Source organism: Electrona antarctica, assembly GCF_951216825.1.
Source record: "Electrona antarctica genome assembly, chromosome: 10".
Classification (NCBI taxonomy): Eukaryota; Metazoa; Chordata; class Actinopteri; order Myctophiformes; family Myctophidae; genus Electrona; species Electrona antarctica.
In genome coordinates, this window is record NC_136791.1 from 25,215,435 (window position 1) to 25,227,739 (window position 12,305).

The window sequence follows — 12,305 nt, forward strand, 5'->3', positions numbered from 1 at the left end:
ATGGTGCAGTTCTGGCGCCACCTACTGCATATAATTATATAATGCTTCTGTTTATTTTCAGATTATGACAGTAAAACGTAATTTTGCAATTTTCAACATCTAGAGGTCAAATAACCACGTGACGGAGAGACACAGTAATGCCATTTCATTTCCAAATAGTTTTCTACTGGCACAAGCCGCACAACGACAAACGCAACTGAATTTTTATTTTATTTTATTTTATTATTTTCCGACTTTGCCTCAACTTCAAGGATTTCAACGGAAGGTAGGATCCGAAGGAAGGAGGAACCACATAACTTTGTAAATGTTTTGTCGGACTGTGATTGGGGTTACACCGCTACAAATCAACAGCCCTGTCGTAAAACTCTTGATAGATTCAGTCAACAACTTTAAAATGATGTAAATGAATGAATGAACGCCTCGATCTAAAGCGTCTATGATCAGCAGCCCAGAGTCCAGAGTGCAGCATCATGGCTGCCGCAGACACTGCAGTGTTCCTGGGGTTGGATTTCAGCACCCAGCAGGTATAACGCTTTAATATTATGATTATTATTATTATTATCATCAACGCTAATTAATCACAGATGGGTTATTTTTTTTTAGAAGGCGCGTCACGCGCGTAAATGCGCGCGCACGACGCACACCAAGGGGGAAGAAAGGTCCCTGCAACGTGAAGAAGAGTTTGATTGATTGATTGATTGGAAATTTTTATCCACAGTATGTAGAATGGTAGCTCCTTTCGGAACCCTACGTTAAAGTTTCTGACATTTTGATGACTTTATGTAGGGTTCCTTCTCACCGGATTCAAGCGACATGGGATGCCATCTGATTTCCCCTCTAAGGCGCGATTCATACTCCTATTTTAGAGCCGAATAAAAGTCGGTTCGGCTCTGTAGAGCCTACAATGTGACGTCATTTGAGGTTCGGGGGGGCGGGTACCGTCCTAAAGTCGGCGCTTCGGTGCTACTGAAAATTTCTGACGAGCCGAAATCATTTCGGCACTACAGCGCCGAAACAGCGGTAAAATAGGAGTATGAATCGGCCCTTAGCCCTGTGCTGCGGTGTGGGTGTCACGCTGACATATTCCAAACGAAGCATATGAACGCTATAGGAGACAACGAACCATCTGACCCCCCCCGCGAACGGCTCAGAAGCCGTTAAGTATTTTTAATGTTTGTACGACCGTTTTTCCAGCTCTGAAATTCTCTCTTCGGTCCCTCCTTGTTGACATCTCGGTTGGCTAGCTGCGCCTACGAGGCGCGTAGGGAGGCGCTGCTAGCCAACCGAGATGCCGAGAGGCGGTACAATGGGATGTCAACAAGAGAGAATTTCAGAGCTGCCAAAACGGTCGTACAAACATTACAAATACTTAACGGCTTCTGAGCCGTTCGCGGGGGGGGGTCAGATGGTTCGTTGTCTCCTATAGCGTTCATATGCTTCGTTTGGAATATGTCAGCGTGACACCCACACCGCAGCACAGGGCTAAGTCAGGGGAAATCAGATGGCATCCCATGTCACTTGAGGCCGGTGAGACCGGACCCTACGTGGTAGGTCCAAAGGAGCTCAACCCGGGGGGTCCGGAGACGGGCTAGTAGAATGGGTACATTTCAATTTTCAACGAAAGTACAGGTCAATAAAAATAACTGCTACACCAGGAAAAACACTAAGACTTGTTTACATTTGGGTCCTTCTTATGAAGAAAACACAAGTTTATAATGTTGACACATACACGTTCATAATGTTTATTACTATGTTGTAATGTTAACATGTTGGTTACAATCAATTTGTTGTTGTTGTTTACAAGCTGCAGCTTTAACAGCTTTGTGTGAATCAATAGGGCCTATAATAACACTTTCACTTTTTCATGGATACCACACGTTCAACTGTTGTCGTGTGAAGGTTATCTGTTGTGTTGTGTAGATGGTTTATTGTATTGTGTTGTTTAACAAAGGTGTGTGTGTGTGTGTGTGTGTGTGTGTGTGTGTGTGGCGTGTTGCAGTTAAAGGTGGTGGCCATGGATGGAAACCTCAATGTGATTCATCAGAACAATGTCCACTTTGACAGCGAACTGCCTGAGTTCAGGTAACATACTAGTATCTTATTAATATTACTATTGTTTTTTTATTATTATTATTATGGGCCCAAGCAGGATGTGGGTAGACACCCTATTATATTTGTTTTTGTTTTGTATTCTTCTTTTTCCGACACTTTTTGCTGTTCTGGCATAACCGTCCGTCCGTCCGTCTGTCTGTCCGTCCGTCCGTCCGTCCGTCCGTCCGTCCGTCCGTCCGTCCATCCTGCCCGCCTGCCTGCCTGCCTGTCTGTCTGTCCCTCTAGGACTGAGGGAGGAGTTCATATTCATGATGACAGACTAACAGTCACCTCTCCTGTACTGATGTGGGTTAAGGTAACACACACACACACACACACACACACACACACACACACACACACACACACACACACACACACACAGCGCTATAGTCACAGTGAATCAGCAGACAGACAGTTTAACCTTTTGACCTCCACGTCCTGTTTGTCTGATCTCTGATTGGTCTGCTTGTGTGTGTCGTCAGGCCCTGGACCTGCTATTGGACAAGATGAAGGGGGTGGGGTTTGACTTCTCGCGTGTTAGGGCTCTCTCAGGAAGTGGACAGGTGGGAGACACCCCCCCCCCCCCTTCAAGCACATAATTTTAATAAGCCATTAGATACAACTTTATTTATTTATTTCACTGTGTGTATGTGTGTGTGTGTGTGTGTGTGTGTGCGCGTGCGTGCGTGCGTGCGTGCATGTGCACGTGCGTGTGTGCAGCAACATGGTAGTGTGTATTGGAGGAGAGGCGCTTGTGAGACCCTCAGACAACTGGATCCAGAGAAACCCCTGCATCAAATACTACAGGTAGTTATACTTTTGTTGTTGGTTCCTTCCTTTAATGTAAAGCAACCTTGGGTATACAGGCTGAGGGCCATTCTGAAAATTCCTCCTGACATAAGTTTTCTGGAAAAACTTCAAATATGTATTAAAACATTTCCTCACAAGTATAGTAATACGAACTGTGCGTGCGTGCGTGCGTGCGTGCATGTGTTTAGTCTAGCTTCTCTGTCTCTGACAGTCCAGTATGGATGGACTCCAGTACAACTCAGCAGTGTCAGTACCTGGAGTCGTCAGTAGGAGGAGCTCAGAGACTCGCTGACATCACAGGATCCAGAGCTTATGAGGTGACATGTCATTCTCTATCTCTCTCTCTCTATCTATGAAGATGGTGCTGACTGGCGTTTAGCTTTTACTCCCTCAAATTCTGCCCAAACCCAACCCGACCCGTTGAGAACTCTGTACTATATGATATATTACATTGTATGACTCTCTCTCTCTCTCTCTCTTTCTCTCTCTCTCTCTCTCTTTCTCTCTCTCTCTCTCTCTCTCTCTCTCTCTCTCTCTCTCTCTCTCTCTCTCTCCAGCGTTTTACAGGGAACCAGATCTCTAAGTTCTACCAGACCAGACCACAGCAGTATGAAGACACTGAGGTGTGTGTGTGTGTGTGCGTGTGCGTGTGTGTGTGTCTGTGCGCGTGTGCGCGTGCGTGTTGTGTACTGTAAAGTACATGCATACAGACACTGTCACCATGCAGTCTCATCTCACACACAAGTATAGTAGAATGTGAGAAGGAGACATTGCGAGAACAATAATTTCTTGTTCCTCACAGGAGAAATTGCACTGCGATCCATTCAATGCATTGATTTGTGAGCTCTATGGGCCACTTTCAGCTTTAAAGAAAAATATGGAAAAAAAAATGCATTCATAAAATGACCATCCTAAAATGGTGTGGTCCTCACAAGTATCCTCCTCCTCCTTATATTGCGTTCCCGCCTGTTCGCACCTTGATGCTCACAATCGCGTGGCCAAGTCATAGACCGTGACATACTCAAATCCGCCATTAGTCACTGCGTCCGTCTAAAAAGTGATTTGTCTTCGTCAGCGTTAATATTGTAACCTCGACACAGCATGACATCAGAAATGATCCCAGAACGTCTGCGTGGTGTTCAATCAGCGCAGACGCCGCCTCGATTCAGAGAAAACAGCCTTTTTAATCGGCCCAGAAAAAGGAACTTGCGTCGACGCAGTGCAAGGCATGCTGGGTCACAGGTGTATGATTGGAAGCCGTTTTTCTTTAATACAAACGTGTGTTTGTGTTTTCAGAGGATTTCATTGGTCAGCAGTTTTGCTGCATCTCTCTTCCTGGGTGAATATGCGGCTATCGACTACAGTGATGGTAAAGTCTGTCTGTCTGTCTGTCTGTCTGTCTGTCTGTCTGTCTGTCTGTCTGTCTGTCTGTCTGTCTGTCTGTCTGTCTGTCTGTCACAAAAGTGACAAATGTTAGTTCATTAACTAACTAATCAGCTAACAAGTCATTTTACTATCTTTCTTTCTATAATGGATAATTATCAATATTTACACTGTGTGTGTGTGTGTGTGTGTGTGTGTGTGTGTGTGTGTGTGTGTGTGTGTGTGTGTGTGTGTGTGTGTGTGTGTGTGTGTGTGTGTGTGTGTGTGTGTGTGTGTGTGTGTGTGTGTGTGTGTGTGCGCGTGTGCGTGTGTTCAGGTTCAGGCATGAATCTGTTGGACATTCACAGTAGAAGCTGGTCTGAAGTGTGTATGGAGAACACGTCTCCTCACCTCCAAACACTGCTGGGAAACCCTCAGCCATCCACTGCAGTGCTCGTAAGTACTGTGTGTGTGCGTGTGTGCGTGCATGCGGCTCTCAAAAAATAATCCTATCACACAAAGATTTAGAGGCCTCTGTGTAGTAACTCTGAGGAACCCCTAGGGGTTGAAGACCCCTGATATAGAAAGTGCACTGGCAATGGCTTAATAAACTGTGATGCAGTGTGTTGTTTTCCACAGGGTGGAGTCTCATCCTATTTGGTTTCTCGGTATGGTTTCCATGAAGACTGTCAGGTTGTGGCCTTCACTGGAGACAATCCAGGTAAGGAACAACAGGGGGTCGCTGGCACAAAGCACAAGTGTGTGTGTGTGTGCGTGCGTGCGTGCGTGCGTATCATGAAGGTTCATTAAAAAAAAAGAGATTTTCTGTATTTTATTTTATTTTAATGATTTGGTACCATTTCTCTGTGTGTGTGTGTGTGTGTGCGTGTGTGTGTGTCAGCATCTCTAGCAGGTATGAGACTACAGGAAGGAGACATTGCCGTGAGTGAAAAGTCTCAAGTCTACCTCGTGATGTTTACATTTCTGACTCATAAAATATTCAATTCAATATTCAAGTGTGTGTGTGTGTGTGTGTGTGTGTGTGTGTGTGTGTGTGTGTGTGTGTGTGTGTGTGTGTGTGTGTGTGTGTGTGTGTGTGTGTGTGTGTGTGTGTGTGTGTGTGTGTGTGTGTGTGTGTGTGTGTGTGTGTGTGTGCAGGTGTCTCTAGGAACCAGTGACACAGTCTTCCTGTGGGTTGAGGATCCGTGTCCGTCTCTTGAAGGACACGTCTTCACCAACCCAGTGGACTGTCACAAATACATGGCGTTACTGTGGTATGCGCACGCACGCACGCACGCACACACGCACGCACGCACGCACGCACGCACACCCAGTGGACTGTCAGTCTGTCACAAATACATGGCTTTACTGTGGCACGCACACACGTACACACACACACAGTGGACTGTCACAAATACATGGCGTGCACACACACACACACACACACACAACCGCCGATTATCAGCCTCGATATTCATGTTTTTTATAATGATGGATTATCAGTGTTTTGACAGACAAAAACAACACATTTGTTGCTTCCTATGTTGCTTTTTGGATAAATATTCTTAAATGCATTCAAAGGTCAGGTTTGTGTTACTGTTAATCTTAGATATTTTGACTAAAAATGCGTATCGGCTCCTGTACTGATCAATTTGTGTGTGTGTGTGTGTGCTATCTTCCAGTTTTAAGAACGGCTCGTTGACCAGAGAACGAATCAGGAACGAGTGTGCCGAAGGATCATGGGAAGTATTCTCCACCTCCCTGAGAGACACGCCCCTCGGAAACCATGGCAACATAGGTCGGTCACATGATCACATAATATAATAATTGACACAATGTCACAATTTGTCGCTGTTGGGCAGAAACCTCGTATCTCCATATTTACACTTTTTTATTATTTTCCTAAATGAATGCCCTATTCATCAAACAAGTAGCCTCGGCACCCAGACTTTTTCGTTTCGCATTCGGCTCAAAAATGAAAGCCTGGGGGAACGTGACACATTTCCTGGTCTAGGAGTGGGAGTGAACTACAGTGCAGAGGGGCGTAGCTCGAAATATGGTGACGTCAGTGTTGTCCCCTGATTTCTACCAGGGAAGGGAGGGGCGGGCGCTCAGAGCGGTGAACCAATATTATCCAGTGCAAGCTTCATGCGCTACCTTCCCCCTAGACCAGAAAGCACGCTGGCTGGGCCAGGCTATCAAACAAAAGTGTCGCACAAAGGAAATTGGACAAGTCGTGTGCTAGGAGTTGGAATAAACTTTGTACAACATTTGCTGATTTTGCTTCCGGGTTCATTGGGGTGAATTTTGGGGTCTTCAAAATAAAACTTGGGCCGTGGCAGGGAAGAGACTACAGACTGGCAGTAAATTAGTTAATAATCAATTAACATTGCATGAACGCGACAGCGCTACTGAAGCAGGAAGTGCGGTGTAAATGTTTGAATGTTGATTGTTGCAGGCTTTTATGGTTGATATGTTTGCAGGGTTTTATTATGACGTGGTGGAGATAACGCCCGCTGCTGTTGGTCTGCACAGGTTCGATGCCCACGACAACCAGGTGTGTACTGACGGGAACTCTGGAGAATGTCCGTGGAATGTCCCGTGTTGGCCTTTCACACATGTAGCACCCACTAGGAGTTTTCATTGATTGATTGAGTACTTTATTAATTCACCCAGTGCCAGCGATTCTTTTCGTACCTTTTAATGTCTGTCTGTCTGTCTGTCTGTCTGTCTGTCTGTCTGTCTGTCTGTCAGGTGTCATGTTTTGGCTCCCAGCAGGAGGTCAGGGCGTTGGTGGAGGGACAGTTTCTGTCTAAGAGACTTCATGCTGAGAGCCTGGGATACAAGATAGGTAAGACAACTGTGTACACACACACACACACACACACACACACACACACACACACACACACACACACAGACACGCAGATATGTACTGTACAGTAAGACCTGGCTATAGTCACACACACACACGCACGCACGCACATACACATGCGCCAAACCGCTTATTGTCTGTGTGTGTGTGTGTGTTTAGTTCCTGGTACAAGAGTTCTGGCGACGGGAGGGGCTTCATCCAACAAAGAAATTCTGCAGGTGAGTGTGTGTGTGTGTGTGTGTGTGTGTGTGTGTGTGTGTGTGTGTGTGTGTGTGTGTGTGTGTGCGCGTGTGTGCGTGTGCGTGTGCGCGTGCGTGCGTGCGTGCGTGCATTAGTAGAAGGGCATCAGCTGCTTTTAACACAGATAGTCAGAGGTTTCCCTGAGCAGGCAAAGTCACACCATTGGACACGACCTGAAATGATAAAAAGAAATGGCTTCCAGACTACATCAAATAACATGATCGTTACAGAGTTATTAGGTTTTCTTTTTTTTATTGAAAGTTAATTCAGGACTAGACATGAATGCCTACTTGGGAACCTAGTATGCAATACCTGTTGTCATAGCACCCGTTTTAACCGTCTATCTGTGTCCCTTTTGTGCCTATACTGTATATGGAGATATCTGCACCTGTCTGTCTGTGTCAAACTGCCTGTGGAAAGTGGACTGGTTAAGTAATCAAATGGGAGGTGTGGAGTTGCCATGGTAATCAATTGGCTGAGGCTGGAAATTCTACAGGTGAGGGGGCACAGCTCATTAGGTCCACTCACTGGCAGGGGCTGACCAGAGCCTTTTGTGGTGCTTCTGCACAACCGTGTATCCGACCGACTCAAGGCCGGGCACTGCACTTCCTGTGGGGGTGTGGAACGCGTGTGTCAAATTTTAAGTTGGTGGGGCCAACAGTTCTCGAGTTACGTGGATTACAGACGTACGTACACACCTACAGAGACGTAGTGCATTTATTGTAAGATTGTAATTCAAAATAGCAGATCTCTGTGTTTGCGTGCGTGTGTTCCAAGTGGTTGATGGGATGTTGAAACGCTACGCCCGATTGGAGGAGAGAGTTCTCCAAATGTCCCACCCCTAATCCAGATCCACCAATCTATTTTCACAAACAATTTTTGCCTATTTTCTTATATTTTTATTTGACAATTTGGCCAATGTTTCACCCATCTTTATAGTATAGTTTGTTGATCAGTCATACTTTTGATGCAGTAATGCCACCAAGGTTCTAAAACGACTCAAGGCTACCAAAATGGTTCATCTCAATGTAGTCTGCAGGTCATTCCAGGTGTTGGGGCCACTGAAGCTAAACGCAGATCGATCTACCAAGTTCAGAGTTGACTTTTGGCACCTTGAATTTGGGAAAATTACTTGAGTGTGTTCCAGAAAGGTGTCACCCTCGCTCATCTGCTTCATCTGGCTCTCTCGGCTACTTCATCATGGCCTGAACACACTCACTCATACAGGTACATGGAACACTGCCTACAGCTATGAGATGGTAACTCCTCTCCTTTCTCTCTCCAGGTTCTATCAGACGTGTTCAACGCTCCAGTCTACTGTATAGACGTCTCCAACTCTGCCTGTCTGGGCTGTGCCTACAGAGCCATGCACGGTAAGATCTGAACTCAGATCAGCCTGTCTGGGCTGTGCCTACGGAGCCATGCACGGTAAGATCTGAACTCAGATCAGCCTGTCTGGGCTGTGCCTACGAAGCCATGCACGGTAAGATCTGAACTCAGATCAGCCTGTCTGGGCTGTGCCTGCAGAGCCATGCACGTAGGGATGGCACAATTATTAATCGTCTAATCGCAATTATTTGAGATAATCACAATTATCTTTTCAGAATCATCAAAATTAAAAATGCAGAAATCGCAGATGAGGCCTATTTCCGCTATTTGTTTGTATAAAATTCTTAAATATTAATAATAATATTTATAATATTATCGGTAATTTCTTAGTAAATAAAGGCAATCTGAAATGAATTCTTTATTCATATGTTGTCCAATGTTCAACGGCAAAAACACAATTAAATCACAATTATTTGAGTGACAATTAATCGTCAACTAAAATGTGTCTTCGTGACAGCCCTATATGGTAAGATCTGAACTCAGATCAGTTTAACTCAGCCTGTCTGGGGTGGTGCTGCCTTCTACACAATCTACAAAGCTCCAATCCAAGCCGAGCTGCCTTCAACTGCGACTGTGAAAGCTACAAAACGAGTGTTGTTTTGCCTTTTCCACTCGCCATCTCTCTCCATGCCATTTCTACATTGTAATGGGGACGAAGTAATTGTTCATGTCCGACACACACACACACACACACACACACACACTCGCTACTTAAAAACACGTTGCACACAGGGAAGGCAAAGAACGAATGCACACACACACACACACACACACACACAGACACACATTGATACAAAGAGGCATTATAGCAGCAGCCTGCTGTTTTGATCTCGTATTAAATTAGATGGAGACAGAAATTTTAACTTATTCCATATAGATTCACATTAAACTCCCAACTGTGTGTGTGTGTGTGTGTGCGTGTGTGCGTGTGTGTGTGCGTGTGTGCGCGTGCGCGCGTGCGCGAAGGTGTGCGTGCACAGTCAGGTGCGTCGTTCTCTGATGTCGTACGGAACGCTGCAGAACCACAACTTGCTGCCACCCCAAAGCCTGGCGCACAACAGGTACACACGCACGCACGTGCGCACACACACACACACACATACACACACATACAAAGTGTCACATTTACCGCATGTCACAATGCGCAGACAATTCAGCAAAAACAGCAGATCTCTGTGTGTGCGTGCGTGTGTTCCAGGTGGTTGATGGGATGTTGAAACGCTACGCCCGATTGGAGGAGAGAGTTCTCCAAATGTCCCGCCCCTAGGCCACATCCACCAATCGTTGCTCTTAGAACAACTCTATAACGACCTGATTGGACGGTAGAAGAAGGCTTCGCCTAGCAACACGTCGACAAGCTTACGATAATGATTAATAAACATTCATTATAATAGAAACTATTGATATACTAGTATAGCTTCATATTTGTACTGTATGTTTGGAAATATACTGACTAAAATCATTGCATTATTGAATGTTGTTTATCCCATTTAGGATGGGGAAACCTTTAGGTGTTATTACCTTTCAAGACAGGAACCCCTTTGGGGTAGCTGTTACTATGTACACTATATAGCAATATTTTGTTTTTGTAATCTGAATTAATATTTGACGTTTTTCTGAAAACTTACAGTAGGTCAGGATTTATAAGGTATTTTTAGAATCGGCCTCAGGTGATTATACTGGATCTCAGTAACAATAATCTCAGAAAAATAAAGTGAAGGATGAGTTTCTGTACGGAGACTTACCTGGGTTCAGCATATCACCCTGTGAATGAATGAAAGAACAAACAAACAAACAAATTAATTAATTAAATAATCATTCATTCATAAATATAATGTCAGTATATAGTTAACTCCAACTGACCCTGGTTCAGCATGGTAATGCCAATATTTTGTTATGTTATTAAAATTTGAAACAATTGCACATAACTTGGATGTGTGAGTTCAGTTTTTATTTTTTGTTATAAATGCAGTGATTCAACATGCTCTGTCCTCGCTCCTCTAGTCTAAACTAACTTGAACTGGAAGTGGAAGTCTGTCCCCCATCAAGTCCAAGACAAAAACAAAGACAGCCCAATTGGCTTTTACTTCCCATTTCTGCGTGACCGGAAGCAGGTTGGAGTCTATTGTTCCCTGTTTAATTCCAATGGAAAGGTGAACGTGAAGTGAACTTAAGAACGATTATTTTCCCCCAACATTCTGATACTAAAATGGCCTTTTCAGAGCGACAAATCAGGAGAAATTTCACTTTGTTATCGACCTTTCTCTGTCAACACACTCTCGCGAGGACGTCCGCAAGATCTGCCGCCAGACAGCGCCCACCTATTAGGAGACTGTTGGAAGGAAATAAGGCAAGTGAACTCAATACTCATAATGATATGAAATATCAATATTAAATGTTATCTCTGTCGTCTGTGGACACTATAATCAACTCCTTAGATCAGCCTATCAATCACAGGTGCATTATTTGTTTTTACTGTGATCCCAGCGTATCTGTAGCTGAATGAGAGAAGGGTAATGCTTTCCTTAAGCCCCTGCCATGCAGGGCTTATAAGCACTGTGTAGGACGCGAGTAACCGAGGGACTTCGGCCTTGTAAGGAAAACAAGTGCTGCCATATCCCTCGCAAACCATCTGCTGCATTCTCGGCTGCAAGGTTAGCAGTTTGCAGGGGAAGTTCACAGGTGTATAGTAGCTAAATCTGGCTAATAACACATTTTTAGGGCTCTGTTGCTCTCTGTTGCTGCCCCTTCCCGTTCTTCAAAACCTACCTCTTCAGGGTATCTTTTCTCAGCTGAGGATGAGACGAGTTAAGATGTCTCTGCTATTTCCCCTACCATAAGCCCTCAATGAATTGAATTTGGGTTTTTGTGCTAATTCGCTTATTTCCATCGCTCAAAAATCAATAATGTAAATAATCATAATGTAAATAGTATCCCAAGCGGCACACTTTACTACTTATTTCGATGGAAATAAGCGAATTAGCACAAAAACCCAACCCCCATTGAGTGCTTATGGTAGGGGAAATAGCCAATAATGCACTTTTGCACAAAATAACACGTGGACCTCTTTGGTGGGGACATAACAAACTACAAATAAAGGTAAGAAAGCCTATAGTCCGAAATTCTCCTTTAACCTGTTATTTATTTTAAAATAGCACTTATGGAGTTTTGTTAACTTCCATATAAAGAGGCATGTCCCCTTTTGACCACAAGGTGTCAAAGCAGCCTAGCATTGCATCAAGCTAAATAGAAGTATTATTCTACTCAATGGAGATATATAGGTATAATAAAGTGCATGGAGGGAACTCCTCCCTGATGATCTTGTGGTTGTTCAAAGTAGGTTAAATAGAATTCTAATTTCAAGAGGTCAAATGTTTGGTGTCAGTTAAATAACCTTTGGCTTTTGTAACCTGAGAAAGCAGAAAAGAAAGTGGGAAATAGTAACACGCATGTGCTCAACCATACATGAGAGTTAGTGGTTCACCATGCAGTAGTAGTACCGGTAGTCTACAAACCCAAGACTTTTATCTGCAGA

General features: G+C 44.4%; 1 protein-coding gene across 2 annotated transcripts; it reads left to right on the forward strand.

Moving 5' to 3' along the window:
* The first annotated feature begins 287 nt into the window (after window positions 1-287).
* Window positions 288-10,692, forward strand: xylb (xylulokinase homolog (H. influenzae)). 2 transcript variants are annotated; one of them, XM_079512113.1, is made up of 19 exons: window positions 288-524; window positions 2,000-2,082; window positions 2,338-2,407; window positions 2,577-2,657; window positions 2,815-2,901; window positions 3,093-3,221; window positions 3,462-3,527; window positions 4,201-4,273; window positions 4,604-4,722; window positions 4,906-4,987; window positions 5,168-5,208; window positions 5,425-5,540; window positions 5,949-6,064; window positions 6,750-6,823; window positions 7,021-7,117; window positions 7,301-7,359; window positions 8,667-8,754; window positions 9,737-9,831; window positions 9,969-10,692. In XM_079512113.1, exons 1-19 carry the CDS (start codon window positions 471-473, stop codon window positions 10,035-10,037), a joined length of 1,599 nt encoding a protein of 532 aa, XP_079368239.1. In that variant the 5' UTR covers window positions 288-470; the 3' UTR covers window positions 10,038-10,692. The 2 variants fall into 2 exon arrangements, with proteins under 2 accessions (XP_079368239.1, XP_079368240.1); XM_079512114.1 differs by lacking the exon at window positions 2,577-2,657.
* The last annotated feature ends 1,613 nt before the right edge of the window (window positions 10,693-12,305 follow it).

Bases quoted from the DNA above. Each gene is read 5' to 3' on its own strand.
- xylb (XM_079512113.1), top strand. From the start codon at position 471: ATGGCTGCCGCAGACACTGCAGTGTTCCTGGGGTTGGATTTCAGCACC. The intron at 5,209-5,424 runs GTGAGTGAAAAG...GTGTGTGTGCAG, and splicing joins TACAGGAAGGAGACATTGCC to GTGTCTCTAGGAACCAGTGA. The intron at 9,832-9,968 runs GTACACACGCAC...CGTGTGTTCCAG, and splicing joins CAAAGCCTGGCGCACAACAG to GTGGTTGATGGGATGTTGAA.